Source organism: Elaeis guineensis, chromosome 9 (genome assembly GCF_000442705.2).
Source record: "Elaeis guineensis isolate ETL-2024a chromosome 9, EG11, whole genome shotgun sequence".
Taxonomy (NCBI): domain Eukaryota; kingdom Viridiplantae; phylum Streptophyta; class Magnoliopsida; order Arecales; family Arecaceae; genus Elaeis; species Elaeis guineensis.
Window position 1 is genome coordinate 25,084,344 of NC_026001.2, and position 15,985 is coordinate 25,100,328.

The 15,985-nt window shown below is 36.3% G+C and overlaps 1 protein-coding gene across 1 annotated transcript; it reads left to right on the forward strand.

Annotated features, from left to right (window-relative positions):
• The first annotated feature begins 529 nt into the window (after nucleotides 1-529).
• LOC105031945 (E3 ubiquitin-protein ligase RGLG3) lies at nucleotides 530-13,794 on the forward strand. The gene is made up of 12 exons (XM_010906245.4): nucleotides 530-634; nucleotides 1,593-1,964; nucleotides 3,502-3,586; nucleotides 3,655-3,795; nucleotides 3,894-4,007; nucleotides 4,112-4,209; nucleotides 11,175-11,254; nucleotides 12,379-12,484; nucleotides 12,574-12,701; nucleotides 12,812-12,980; nucleotides 13,376-13,432; nucleotides 13,526-13,794. Exons 2-12 carry the CDS (start codon nucleotides 1,617-1,619, stop codon nucleotides 13,604-13,606), a joined length of 1,407 nt encoding a protein of 468 aa, XP_010904547.1. The 5' UTR covers nucleotides 530-634; nucleotides 1,593-1,616; the 3' UTR covers nucleotides 13,607-13,794.
• The last annotated feature ends 2,191 nt before the right edge of the window (nucleotides 13,795-15,985 follow it).

The window sequence follows — 15,985 nt, forward strand, 5'->3', positions numbered from 1 at the left end:
ATTTTTTTATTAAAAATTTTTAATTATATTTTTTCTAATAATAGATGATGTAATAATTTTTTTATTAAATAATTTGATATATATATATATATATATATATATAAAATATGGTTCTCACCAGGTTCACATCTTATTCCTCCTCGATGATGTGGATCATTGGATCACATCTCATACAAATCTAAAAGCACTATAATAATTACATTCGTTCGAAGATAGAATCTCTTTCCCATACAACCCCCACCCAGTCAACCCGATCACCCAAGCTACAAAAATATAGATCATATCCACACCGAAACTAACTTGATGGTCATATTATATCTAGCTAATATTCATATTAAAATTATTTTATGGTTAAGACAGATTTTTCTTTTACGAATATATTTAGGATCGCTCGTTGATCCTGCCGGCTTCAAAATCTCTATAAAGAAAAATATAATTCTCTCTGTGTCTTCATGAATGCAGCTGCTGCTCTACTGAGTCTGACACCTCTGCAGTATAATTACTTAACTGACCTTCCAACCCTCCTGCGCCTTCCTTAACCAGATATTAACATAAGAAAAGAATGCATAAAGCGGAGAGGAGAAGAAGAGCAGGATTGTATATTTGAAGAGCAGCGAGAGGTAACTCTCTAAAGGTAATGCCTAAATCCATCCTAAGAAATCCATTATTTCTAAAAGAAGAGATTGTTTTGGCGTGCGGAACTTTGTTCTCTCTTGAGAAATATGTCGAAATTGTACTCTTTAGTGAAGAGGAAAAGGTGAGGAAACTATTGGATAAGAAATTTTGGGCAACTTTCTGGTGTTTTATTCAAGTCTAGCAGTTTTATTTCGAAGAACTAGATGGAGATAATGAATATGAAAGTGGAAGAGCTTTCGTTAAGCTGACCGTGTCCATGCCGTCTGACTTGATCCGTAGAGTTTCATTTTTCTGAGAAAAAAAAGGAAAGAAAAAAAAACTCTGTTGATTGCTTCTTCTCGCCAGTAGTTGCCAGTTCATTTTCTGAGAAGGCGTTTTTTATCTACGGTTTGGGTTCTTTCTCCGGTGTCACTTTCTTCTGGAATTGCATATCTATGTCTTGCATCCGGAATTCCCCGTTCAATGCTATTTTAGATGTCCAGTAGTTACTACTTGCCCATGGAGAGGTGTTAACTGATTTGGACATATTTTGTATTCGTTTAGTTGCTTTAGATGTCTTCTTTATGGATTTGGATCTTCTTGACTTGATCCGTTAAGCTTCCACTCTCATTATTTTAAGGGAAAGCATGTCTACTTCTTTTCAAAATAAAAAAGTTAAATTAATATATTCCGTGGTTGCTTGATCTTGCGTTCTCTGTGGATTCTTGCCGGGAAATTACATTCCCTTTCTATATTTCTTGTTAAGACTTTTGGATGTTCGTTGCAAGAAACAATTTCTCTTTTCTATATGTTCTCTTCAGCATTCGTTTCAATGTTCAATTGTTACATTCCTACCTCTCATTTTGCTTTCTCTTTGTTTGCATCATCTTTAAAAGCCAGGGTTCTCGTTTGCCACAAGATTCTAATCATATTGTTGATTTGGACCTCTGTTGTGGTTTCTCTGCTTAAATTTGTAGAGCACGCATAGATTGTTTGGATTAATGGAAGGCAAAAGCTTCACAGAAGCCAGCAGCCGTAATGTCAAGCATTCTCCTACTTCTCATGGTCGCAGCTATCGACAAGAGCAGGTTAATCAGAGCTCCTCCTCCCACGAATGGACTCCATATCCTCTTCCATCTGAAGGTCATGATTCCTCATCTCGAGACTACCCTGTGCCTCAACGAGACTCCCCACCTAAAGGCTACACTCCTCAAGGGTACCTACCACAAACTTCAAGACATCCAATGCCTCCTCAGTTTCAAAATCCTTCCTCACCTGCTGCCGGTTTGCATCCCAAATTGGACAAAAGATATTCGAAGATCACTGATCATTACAACTCGTTGGAAGAGGTAATCTTTTTTTTAACTTCCCTAATACTTTTCCAAGTCATTATGTCTGGTTTGTGTTTGCTGTTTAATGGTTTTTTTGCTAAAATATCATAAGGTCAATGAGATATCTTCTACTTATCTAATGCTTACTTCATTCGACTTATCTAATGCTTACTTCATTCGAAAAGGATTTTGGTATATGGCTGACATTATACGGTAGATAGGATACCATAGATTAATCGGCTAAGTGCAAAAATTTGAAAAAGGAAAAAAGAAAACCCAATGGCTTGTTAGCTTACGGCAGATATGAGAAAGAGACAGCAGCCTTGGGAATAATATTAAAAATTCAAACATTAAATGCTATGTAACATCACAATCCATGATATCATGAATCAAGCTTTACATAAAACAAGATACAGATGGGTACTGCATCAAGGTGTAGATTTTTGCACCCCTACATAGCACCCTGATGACTAATTTGCAGCTGGAAATTTGGATTTGTCTGATGCAACTTCTTGGGCCCATCACTGAAAACTCATAACTTGGATTCAGCTCGAATTTTTCAAATTCATATTGACCTGAATGTGTCAACCGTTGACTTGGTCAATTTCTTATATATTCTATAGTAGGAAGATAATTAAAGTAGTAAATGTGATATATCAGAATGCCATAATGCATTATGCAAGGAATATTCTAGTTTATTCATACAGAAATGTAAATTTCAAATAACCTGAAATATAAATAATGACAATTGTTAAAATAAAAATTAAATGCTTCTCCCTTCTTTTAATTCACGGAAATCAAATAATAACTCATAATGCTTAAAATGATACTCAGTGACAAAAATAAAAAACTAAAAAGATGATATTAATCTTTCATGCCAGCATCAAGGAGGGAAGACCTTATTTATAATATGTAAGAACTGGAAGCAAACCTTGAAAAAGGAATCCAAGCAAGCTAAACAGATGAAATGAAACCTGACCAAAACATAAATTTGTTGAAGATTTCAAAAAGAAGCAAATGAGCAACCTGATCGTGTATCAAAAAAAGAATTTTGGAAAACATTAATCAACAAGAGGATCCATGTCTCAAGTAGATGCTTCCTTCGAAAGAAGTCATCACACAAAGAGATCCTTCAGATCTTTTTTTATTCTCTTATGCTTTGTGCATTTGTGGGCATTAAAGAATGCTTCTCTTTCATAAAGCTGGTCCTAAATAGTTTTGACAGGGCTTGATGCTTATGAGTTTAATTATGCAATAAAAATTCATGAAATTTGTGAAATACCAATTGCATGAATGCTTCAATGGAGGATTGTCCAAGGACAAAAATTGCTGGTTCATATAGGGTTTGTTTTCTGTCAGTTATGTATGTCATCACAGAAAATCATCAAGTTGTGAACTTTTTGCTTAATATTGTTGCTATCTGATGGTGCTATGCCCATAAAGGAAGGTAATCAGGAATCCTTGGCAGGGGACACTATGTCAGTCTCATATATGATGCTACATCAAGCATTTCGTTTCCATCAAACCAATGCTTACTGCTATATCACCACTACAGGTCACTGAGGCTCTTGCAAAAGCTGGACTTGAATCTTCAAATCTAATTGTTGGTATTGATTTCACAAAGAGCAATGAGTGGACAGGTATGACCTGTATTTTCTTATTTTACTTATAGAATTTTGTACTTGATCTGATTTATCTTTATAAGCAGGCAAGCACTCATTCAACCACCACAGCTTGCATTACATCAGTGATATTCAGAATCCTTATGAACAAGCAATATCTATCATTGGAAAAACCTTGTCAACATTTGATGAGGATAACTTAATCCCTTGTTTTGGGTTTGGAGATGGTAATATATATATATATATATCTCATCTAATACTCTCGAAGTATTCTAAAAGCTGTTCTGTTTCTGATGAAAGGATGGATTCCTGTGTTATTTGGCAGCATCGACACATGATCAAGATGTCTTTAGTTTCTACCCAGATGAAAGACCTTGTAATGGCTTTGCAGAGGCTTTAGCACGATATAGAGAAATTGTACCGCATCTGCGATTGGCTGGTAGCTACATTGTTTCAGCTGCTTTATTTCTGATAAATGCAAGACAAGTTATAAACAGATATAACTTAAATTTTTTTTTTTCCTTTGCTCTTCTTTTTCTCCAGGGCCAACATCCTTTGCTCCAATAATTGAAATGGCTATGACCATCGTGGAGCAGAGCAGGAGGCAATACCATGTTTTATTAATAATTGCTGATGGGCAGGTATAACATCTGTGGTCCAAACTTTCCTCCTTTTCCGGGAGATGTTACTGTTTTTTGTTGATTATGGTCATTATATCAATTGCAAAGTTAGTTTGATGTTATATTCTTTTCCATTTTTGAGCACGCATACAATTTTCGAGATATTTTAATTAATTTCTCATATTTTGCAAATTCACCAAATATTTTGACATGCATCATGCTTGTGCTATTTTAAAGGGCTAAACACATGGTAATTCTAGATCTAAAGCTATTTCTTTTTTAATATATTGCTTTCTTGTTTACTGTCTCTTTCTCTCAGAAAAAAAAAAAATGATAAAAGAGCTCTGCGACGACCAATCAACCTAGATGCTCAAGATCCATCATGTTACTTCCCAAAATCATCTTCCTCAGTTGTGAACTCTATATAGATCTACTATGGCTGATTGATATAAGTAAATCTCCAATGTTTGATGTGATAATCTAAATATTACCATAGTGGAACCCTTGCCAGAAGTGATTCTCTGATCATCATCAAAATACCACTGATCTAATTGCTTGTGGTAACTGCTAAGTGTGCCAGATGTGTCTTTTTCTTTTTCATTGGCGAACGAATGCAGAACCTAGACCAATTTTAGGTAATTGACCAGTTCTTAAGATATTGTTCTTTAGTAGACAACGTTGGAGTGTTGTTTACTATTGAAAGGTTCATATCCTTGTTCTTAGTTTTGCGTTTTAGGCTCCTTGCAGTGTTCCCTGTTAGTTAGATGATTTGTTTTTCCATGAAATAATCCCTTTTTGGGTCAGCTAGACTATCCTGAAAGTGGGAACCTCAATTATAGCATTTTTAGCCTTCCTCATGGGTTATTTTGCTTTTTCTTTAGTGATTTTCTTGAAATGTTTTTTTTTTTTTTTTTGCCTCTTCATTCTTATTTTTACTTCAAAACATTTTTTTTGTGGTTGGACTTTATGATTCTGTTCTTGCAACAGCTTCTTTGTCCTTCCTGATCTCAGTTCTTTTTTGAGTTTACTATCCATATAATCCCCTGTAAATATTCTCCCTTGATTTGACCTTTCTTCTTCTTCTACTTCTTCTTCTTCTTCTTCTCTTGCTTTCTTCTCTTTTCAGCTCCCTTCCTGTTTAAGGCTTGCATCTTTAAGCACACTCATTCCTATGATCTCCCATGCTGCTGCCTAAGGCTCTCATCCTATACCTCCCATGGCCATGGCTACTTATTTTCATGATGTCCCACATGGTCACATTTATATTTTGTTCCTTGCAGCATGCAAATAATGGTATGCTTCTCAGATATTACATTCTCATTTCATTGAACCACAGAGGTCACCACTTAATTACCTTTATCCTTCTACCCAGCATCAGTCATGATCCTTGGCATTTTTTGGCTTGTATCATAATTCTGATTGCATTGGATCAATTAGTGGGTTTTCTCCAACCCAGTTACCTAATTGGAGCCAACAGATTAGTCTGATGATGAACTTCCTACAGCTTATGACATGAGAATATGTAACGTTGACATCTTTGTTGGTTGAAGGGTGCATGATTTTTTTTTTTTTTTTTAAAATTAAGACAAAAAGGTGGATTCCACCATACTTATGATGGCTAAACAAGAAAGGCCAAAAAATCATTAGTTCAAAGTGACTACATGCAAAGAGGGTATTTTATCCATTTATTCTATGCTATGGTTTTTAGTGAAGTGCAATGTTTAAGTAATCCAATCAGAAATTTCTCCATAATGTTATGTGTACCATCAAAGAGCCTGACCATTGATAGCTAAATCAATTCTTAAAACTTGCTTTTATTCATCTTGCAATTGTGTCTCCCATGCAATTAGCTTCTGCACTAGTACCTTGAGCACCCTACTTATTCTTCTTCAGATTGCTCGGCTTAGTTTCATAAATTATCTATCGAAAAAGGGTGTGATACTAGAGTTAGGTGTATGAGCCAGGAACGATCGTTTCTTAATGAATTAGAGGAAGCTGAAACATCTGAAGAGTAAGTAGTTCTACATGACAAAATGATATCTTAGACACAATTATGGTGTGTTCCCACATGTATATTTGCCCTTTCTAGTGTTTGGAGACTATTTCTTACCTTTGGGGCTTTCGAGTGTTAGCGAAGTAGAGAGCCTTATATTTGAAATTTTCCTCTCTTGTACTCTTCTACCATTATTGAGCTTTCTTTGATTGGCTCCACCAATGGACGGAGGTCGTAGGCTAAATCATGCAAATCCTTATTTTTTTGTATATTTTCTAGTTGATTTGCTAACCCCATATCTTGCTTCTTTACATAACAGAGACATTATATACGAAAGAATAATACATGTTGTAATTGTAATGTCGATCTTTGTCTATTAAAAATTAGAGAACTTATGTGTCGTAACTTCAAAGCTGGTCCATCTTGGATGATTTTTTCGAGCTTTGTGTTGGGCCTAGGCTTGAAACTATTGCAGGGTCAGGTCTTAACTTGATCTGAGCTTAATCCAAATTGAACTCAGCATGGTAGGGATGGCAACTCCTGGTACCAGTGGTAGTTCTTAGGAAAGAGCAAGGGTATAGAATTAGGAGAGCTTGATGAAAGGAGTGAGAGTGGAGAGAGAATGAGTTGGGGGGCAGGAGGAGAGAGGTGGGAGGTAAGAGGAAGGGTAGGTGAGAGAGATGGCTGAGAAGGAAGAGAGAGTACGGCAGGCAGAGAGGTAGGGTGGGGGGAGGAAAATGGGAGGGAAGTAGGAGGGGAGGGGTAGGACATGTAGATGGAGTGGGTAGGTGTGGGTGTGGGGGAATTAGGTAGTGGGCTGGGTCAAGTCAGGCTCCAAATTAGGCTTCAAGTCAGGCTTGATTTTTAACTGGGGTTTAGTAGGGGTCTACACAGGATTGGCTGAACCCAAGAACCAATTGCACTACCCTTATTGGCTATTCTTCAAGTTCAAAGTTGGATCAGGTCAGTTCTGGTTCCAAATTTTAGAAACCCTATCATACCATTTTGGGTTTAGGTTTGAGGGGTTGGGTGACCTTGACCTAAGCTGATCTATATATACATGGTATTGGATATGTGTATATAAAAGAGGGTGAGCCCCGGTGCAATAGTAAGCTTGATTCTTTGTCACCTGGCTGTTATGGGTTCAAAGAACATAATAGCCTTTTATGTGCTGCTTACATTTAACCCTCCCAAATTCTTGTAGCGGCAGGAACCTTGAGTAGTAGGCCATCCTTTTTCTATACAAATTTAATGTATAATAGTATATCAATTATATAAATACAATACATGGTTAATTCATAAATTTTTCCCATGATTTTGGTGAAATATTACTTTGAACATGTTATCTCTAGATTTATTAATTTTTTTTATGTTTTGTTGTCATAAGATGTTTGAATATGTTATATTTCTTTTTGTTATTTACCATTCACTATTAATTTATTTTCCGAATGAAATCAATACTTTGTTATGGATATTTTTGTTAGACTTTTAGATGTTATAAGGACCAACCTGAACCGACCCATTCTTGATTAGGCTAGGTTGGATTGGTTTCAACATTGATTTGTTTAATTCTAGTTCTAGAGAAATGGAAAATGATTGAGGTTGGGTTCGTTATGGGTTAGCCTTTAACTTGAATCAATCTAGCCTATGTGCATCTCTATGCTTTACGACTCAAGCCCAAACTTGAGCCTAAGCCTCTCAACGAGGCACAAAGTCTGACAGGAAGCCCACCTAGCCTAACAGGCCTTGACCAGTGTGGCTCACTTTCAATCCTAGCTATGAGCTTGGTTCAAAAAATAGGGCACCATTAGTGGTTCAATGAAATTTTATGAAGTTGGTTTTCCTAATTATTTATAAAGATCGTATCATTTTGAGTTGCATAATAGCTTTACCTTTGTGGTGAAGAAAATTTATTTATCCATTTGTTGTTGTAACTTTACCTATTCAACTTCGCCAAAAGTAAGAAGAAACTCAAACATAATTGGGTAGCAACCTAAATTCATTCTACCAAGGTAATTAGAAACTAAATTACAAAAATGAGCCAAATCTATTAAATAATATTTAGCTCATAAAAATTTCGAAGGTCATTTTGTACTATCTCTCTCTTGCGCTCTCTCGATGATGATCTCCCTCTCCCTCTCCCCTCCTCTCCCAATCTCTCTCCCCTCTCTCTCTCTCTCTTTTCCTCTTTCCTTCCTCTCCCCCTCTCTTTGGTTCTCCTTGTTTCGATATGCTAAAAAATGGCATGGTACGGACTCATATTGTATCAAATCATTCAACGGCCAGCACGACCTTCAGCACTAGTTTGACGAACCTTCACTTTATACAACCCCCATCTACTATTCTCCTTAGCAAACTATTCCTTTTGTGTTTATTTTGTTTGTCTTCTTTCCAATCATAGAGCTCTGCTTCTACTTATGGAGACTCATTTTCTATAAACATTTGAATATGTTTACTCCATGTTCTAACTTGATTAAATATTATCGCTTGAGTTTTATATATAAATTTTTTAATTGACTCCTCACTTACCTTTATAATAGCGACTATGCACTACTCTTAGACTTCCTCAAAACAACTACTACCGGTCATTTAGATTTTCCAACAAAATTTAAGATGTTTCGATGTTTTCTTGACTTCCTTAAAACACTTAATACTAAACATATTGATTCTTGGTAGTGATCAACAAGTTTGTAGTTGGTCATGGTCAAATTATGGGTTAACATTTTACAATGTAAGTTAGATGAAATCCGTCTCCTTCCTTATTTGCATCATAGAATCCTAGCACCATCTTAAATTCTAACCTACTCCTTGGTAGGAATGCTAGATATAAGCTGTCCCTTTTGACAATCAGCCTTCTCTCCTTGGCAATGGCAACTAGCAATGGGAACCAACTTTCTCCTTTATCATACCCCATTAATTTTCTTTCGCATAGCAATGGAAACAATAATAGCATTGCTCAAATGATGATTTAAACAAGAGGTGATGTTTCATGTAGATAAATGAGGTAAAAATTGAGAAAATTAGTATTAAGCAATAAGTCCAATGATATTTTCAGATTTCAGTCCTCCCCTAATGGTTATCAGTGCAATGATGTGTCTTTCCTATGTTGGAAAAGAGCAAAGATGTCCTAAGGATAATAAAAAGCATATGGGGTGATGAGAAACTGATCTAGATCAAATAATGAGAGACTCAATAAGTGGTTTTATAGGGCTAAAAGGTTGTTTTGTTTTTTCCCTGCCATCTAAATAACTACTTATGTGTCGAATAATGGTCTAACCTGGTAGTTCAAAAGTTTAAATTGTTAGGCCAGTGTGCTTTACTAGGTATATAAATGTTTTGTTATTTTTGGATTGATCAACCCCATAAGCTGAGATCGCCCACCTAGGTTTTAAGATAATAAACACTCAATATAAATTTGCTCGATTTTCTAAAATTACATTCAAATACCAAACTACAAATTAACATGCTATCCAATTTATCATGTGTGAATTTTAAGATCATTTACCATGTTGCAAGTCATTCAATTAACCCCTGGTCAACCCATAGTTGAACCATTCACCTCTGACCTACTAGCTAACTTCGGCCATTTGGGGTCAATGGGCTTCAAACACTACTATGCACTAAAATTGGTAGCTTTAAAAGAAAAGGGAAGAAAAACTATCGATATGTATTGGTGTTGACAGTATGTATAGGTATCAGGGTTTTGGCATCTTGGCATCCATATTGGTCTCGGCTCGCTCTCAAATAATATGGTACAAGTCATACATCCCATTATAGCAATTTCTGAATCCATGACTTCATACTTATGGTAATTACTCAAGAATTTCAAATGATCTAGTTTGAGTTTGAGATTCCTATTTATTTTATACTATATGAAGATAGTTTATCATCTTGGAGGTTTTTGCCCTTGCTAATGGAATATCTTGAAATATTTTAGTTGTACTCGTTAGGTATCACATATAAAATATGATATATTGGAAAGGACAATGAAGAGGCCCCTTACTGATTTCTAGCATCGATTTGGGCTGAGATCCACAAAAAATCAGGCCTTTTCTTGTTTTCTGCAAGTCAAAAAAATAGAGAGGGGGACATTAAGAAGGCACAGGTGGCCTTCTTAGCCTCCCACCTCTATTATTATAGCCCCAACTAGCAAAAATTGAGCTCAAACTAGCCAAACTGAGGTGAACCGACTTTGTCTTAGTTCAATCCTAAACCACTATTTGGGCTCAAATTGAGTGGAGCCTATTTTTTGAGACAATAGGACAAACCGTTATAGTTCTCCATTAGTTCAGTCTGTTACGCCCTAAATCGGGTGGTTCAGTGTAGTGCCAACCATGCTCTCAATTATGTTGCAAGAGAAATGGATACATAATTAGTCTATCATGGGCTTGAACAATGTAATGTAGGAATATTGAAACCTAACATAGAATAGAATGCTACACTAGATTTTGGGATTTGTGTGATCAACCTTCAATTACAGAAATCCTAATAGGAGTGGTAAATTTGTTGAGAAAATGATAAAGCATCGAGAACCATACATTTGGATATTTTAGTTTTTGTAGTAACTTTTAGATTGTTTTTCACTTGATGTGTATCTAAAAAATCTTTGAAACATATGAATTTCTATTTTTAAATATTTTAATGTCAAAGATCATGATCAAGGGTCTTGGATACTATGATTGATTATGTTGTTTTATCAAGTTATATGACCCATCATGTGTTCTAGAGTGAGTGTTTGAGCTGAAATTATCTTTCTAGGATTAGAATCTCTCTCTACACAATATAAACTTTTTCTTATTGTTAATGCACAATAATTTTTTTTTGCTTTGGATCTTAGCAAGAAATAGAAAATAAAAGAAAAGGGAAAGGTGGAAAAAATAGTTATGATTGTTCTTCCCTTAGTTGGACCATATTATACTATTCTTATAATGTCAAGTGATTTTCTGCTTGTAGTTTATATTATTTATATATTTAGAGATTTTGGTTGTTACAGGTTACCAGAAGTGTAGATACTGAGTTTGGCCAGTTAAGCTCACAAGAACATAAGACAGTTGATGCCATTGTCAAAGCTAGGTAATGCTAGTTAGATCACTAGATGATGTATAATTTCTATGAATCTTTCTATATGATTATTTTGGACTGAATTGTTAGATGATATGAAGTATTAAGAAGTCAAAATAAATTTATTTCTTATTAATTAATCTAGGAAGTGATAATATTAACCACTATGTGTCATTTGGATTTTTTGCTCCTACATAAGTATCCAAGATCTTTTCAGCAAATAGCCAATATGAGACCAAATAAACATCTATAAGGGTCCTCATATACTCTGTCCGTTTAAGTCCTGGCATCCTTGCCTGGCTAAGGGTCCAATTTCATGCATCAATTTATAAATACTACGATCGGTCCATAGTCAGTCCCAATGAACCTGTGTTGCAGTATCTTCTAGTCCATATAAACTTATAGGCTGGGCTGGTCAACTCTAATACCATTTGTTGAAACCTTGGATCTCATCCAAAAATGTTAGTCGAAAAGTATTATTTGGGTTCCTTAATCTTGTATAAATATTCAAGATCTTTCTAGCGAATAACTGATGTGAGATTAAATACACACTTGTATAGGTCCTCACATACTCTCTTTGTTTTTGAGTCATAGCGTCCTCACTGGGCTAAGAGTTCAAATTCATGCAAATCCATTTTTAAACAACATGATTGGCTCATGGTCAGCCCCAATGAATCCGTGTTATAGCATCCCTTAGTCCACATGGGTTATGGGTTGAATCGGCTTTCATGTCATTTTTAATAACTCAGGACCTCACCCAAAAAGACTAACTGAAAAGTGTTATTTGGATTTCTTGATCCTGTATAAGTATCCAAGATTTTCTCAGCGAATAATCAATATGAGACTAAATATATATCTTAGTGAGCATACCAGGACTTAAATAGTGGAGTATGTGAGGATCCATATGGGTATATATTTAGTCCTATATCCGTTATTTATTAAAAAGATCTTGGATACTTATACAGGACTAAGAAATCCAAATAACATCTTCTAACTGATCTTTTTAGATAAAGTTCTGCGTTGTTACAAAAATTATAATGAACAATTAGAGATACAATTATCATGAACTTATTCCTTTTTTTTTGGTCTTATCTAATTGTGCTATATATGTTTGTTTCGTGCTTTTCACACTACAGTGAATTTCCATTATCTATTATCTTAGTTGGAGTTGGGGATGGACCGTGGGACATGATGAAGGAATTTGACGATAATATTCCTGCTAGATCTTTCGATAATTTCCAAGTAAGATTAGAAAATACAATAGAAAGTAGTTTCCTTTTTCTTATGTGTGCATTTAGTTGTAACTGAATAGGTCCCTCTTTTTTTTCTAGTTTGTGAATTTTACCGCGACTATGTCGAAGAACATTCCTCAAACAAGAAAAGAGACGGAGTTTGCTCTTGCAGCGCTGATGGAAATCCCTGCACAGTACAAAGCAACAGTAGAACTTGGGATCTTAGGGTATGGAGATTAAAGGCCCCTTGAGGACCAGTATTCTTAATCTTGTGTTAATTATGTTAATTGTTATTGACTGATGCACCAATACTACTGTTCTTCTTAATGTTCGGTAGTCATGAAGTTGCAAACTCTCCTGAAAGAGTCCCTCTCCCACCACCTATTGGAAGTTCTGGTGCAGCTTCCTCTGGCCCAAAAGCTTTTGGATCAACCGGTTACCGGCACAGTGCGTATAAAGCGATACCAACTACAGCGCCTACTGCGAGCGCTTCATGGGAAGCCCAGGTACAACGTTCTCTTGCTGCCTTCTTCTCTCCTTATTGCTCCCATACCTATGTTTACGTTTTTGGATCGTTCCTCCAATTCTGTAAATTTTGCAAATTTTTCTCTAATATAGGGCTCTGTCATAATGTTGGCAAATATTATCCTGCCTATAATAGCTGGGCGAAGAAGAGCAATTCCTTTCTGTTGCTTATGCTTTATAGTAGTATTTACAAATCTTATTTAATGTTGATTATGCTCATTTGGTTGATCTCGCAACGGGCAATTAATTTCCTGACAAATTATCATTTTCTTTTTTCTAATCAAGGATGGATCTACATTTTGCCCGTTGGCACAGATGCATATTGTCATGATATATAGCTCTGCTAACCAATTTGCATCTCATGAATCTTGGGTAGGTTTGTCCTGTCTGCCTTTCGAATCCCAGAGACATGGCCTTTGGCTGTGGGCACCAGGTGAAGTAATTACATGTTACAGCGTTATGTGCAAGACCCCATCTTAAATATTCTTATTATCATCGTTGTGATTATTTTTCTCTCCCATTGCAGACGTGCTGTGACTGTGGACCAAAACTTACGTCCTGCCCCATCTGTCGCAGCTCAATTCAAACCAGAATAAAGCTCTATTGATGTCACTGCAATGATGCATGGAGAGGATTTACTGTTTTAATTTAAACACGACTTTGTTCTGGAAAATCATAGTTATCAATCCATCCAGTGGATTATCTAGATTTCTCGATCAGTCTAGTGTGTTGACAGCTTTGATCATGCTCAGCAATGTCTTTGCTTTTTAAAAGAAAACTGCAAGCCTTTCGTTACCTATGTTTGTTCTTGCTGTCTTGGATGTCCATGCTAAGGTCTGCATATATGTTGGCGCACGTGTTTCTCGTGCCTATGTGTTCGAGTACGTAAATCTGTTATTGTACACGTGTTCATGCATGCATCTGTTTATGGTGCCCAGCCTACCGCTGCTTCAGCTCTGATGGGCCAATTTGCTTGTGGATAAGTGAACAAGAACGTACAGGGAACCAACCAATCTAAACCCTCCAATAAATCACCATGTCAGTTAAAGTTGGAGCTTTCCATCCTAGAAACTGAACCACCACCTTCCCAAGGTAAACACTGTCCCTGACCCTATTGCAGCTCGGCTGTCGAATCCCAAGTCCCAACCCTTTGTGTTCTAGTACTTATTCATTGTTGTATCATGTATTTGTTATCTAGAAATTAGCTTGAATGTTTGAAATCTTTTCCGAGTGGCTTGAATCTCTCTTGAAGAGAAAATATACACTTCTGTAAACATTCCTTCTTCATCAAATAATTTAGTTATTGCATTCTTTCGCTATTTCTAATATGCCAATGAAGAGGCAATATCATTGTATTTCATGACCATTAAATTTTCTTCTAACCCCAAGCCAAAGAAAAGCAAGCATTAGATTTTCCTTTTTCAGAGAGCAACAATATATATTTATTTAATTAAAGCTGCTGTACATACATTGATTTACTTGCAAACAGTACAAGCATTGAGTGATATATATGAAACGTTGACATCTTTGTTAGTTGAAGGGTGCATGAATTTTTTTTTTTTTTTTAAATTAAGACAAAAAGGTGGATTCCACCGTATTTATGATGGCTAAAGAAGAAAGGCCAAAAAATTATAAGTTCAAAGTGACTACATGCAAAGGGGATTTTATCCATTTATTCTATGCTATGGTTTTTAGTGAGGTAAATCCAATCAGAAATTTCTCCATCATGCTGCGTAGTATCAACGAGCCTGACCATTGATAGCTAAATCAATTCTTAAAACATGCTTTATTCATCTTACAGTTGTCTCCCCCATGCAATTTAGTTAGTGTCTTGCTTCTGCACTAGTACCTTGTGCACACTGCTTATTCTTCTTCAAATTGCTAAGCTTAGTTTTGTAAATTATCAATTGAAAAGGGTGTGATACTAGAGTCAGGTGTATGAGCCAGGAAGGATTGTTGCTTAATGAATTCTAGGACGCTGAAACATATGAAAAATAGTTCTACATAATTAAGAGGTCAAATGGCTTAGATGACTGAATTGACTCTGTGCCTATATACGTGAGATATTGTCCGTTTTGGCTCTAATCATATTTGAGCTTCAGTGGATCTTGAGCATTTGGAGTCTCACGATTTTGTCTTTTAAAAGACGTCTCATATGGAAAAGAAGGTTCCAATCTATATAAGTCATATTTTCTCTTGACTCATCACCAATATGAGACTAAAGATGCCATCCCCCACAACTTTAGCAACCCAACCCTACACCTCCCGCCCCACCCCATCAAGAGGAGTATATTTGCCCTTTCTAATGTTCGGAGACTATTTCTTATCTTTGAGGCTTTTGAGCGTCGGCAATGTTGACTATTGAGTTTTCTTTGATTTTCTCAGCCCATGGACGGAGGTTGTAGGCTAAACCACACAAATCCTCATCTTTTTATGTATTTTCTAATTGATTTGCTAACCCCATATCTAGCTTCTTTACATAACAGAGACATTATATATGAAAGAGTAATACATTTTGTAATTGTAATGCTGGTCTTTATCTATAAAAATTAGAGATATATATTGTAACTTCAAAGCTGGTCCATCTTGGATGATCTTTTCAGGCTTTGTGTTGGGCCCAGGCTTGAAACTGTTTTGCAGGGTCAGGTCTTAACTTGATCTAAGCTTGACCCAAATTGATCTCAGCATGGTGGGGATGGCAACTCATGGTAGTTCTTGGAAAAGCGTAAGGTATAGAATCAGGAGAGATTGATGGAAGGAGTGAGAGAGGGAAGAGAATGAAATGGGGGCAGGAGGAGGGGAGGAGGTAAGAGGAAGGGTGGTGAGAGAGATGGGTGAGAAGGGAGAGAAAGTATGGTAGGCAGAGAGGTAGGGTGGGGGGAGGGAAATGGGAGGGAGGTCGGAGGGGAGGGGTAGGACATGTAGATGGAGTGGGTAGGTGTGGGTGGGGATGTGGGGGGATTACGTAGTGGGCTGGGCCAAGTCA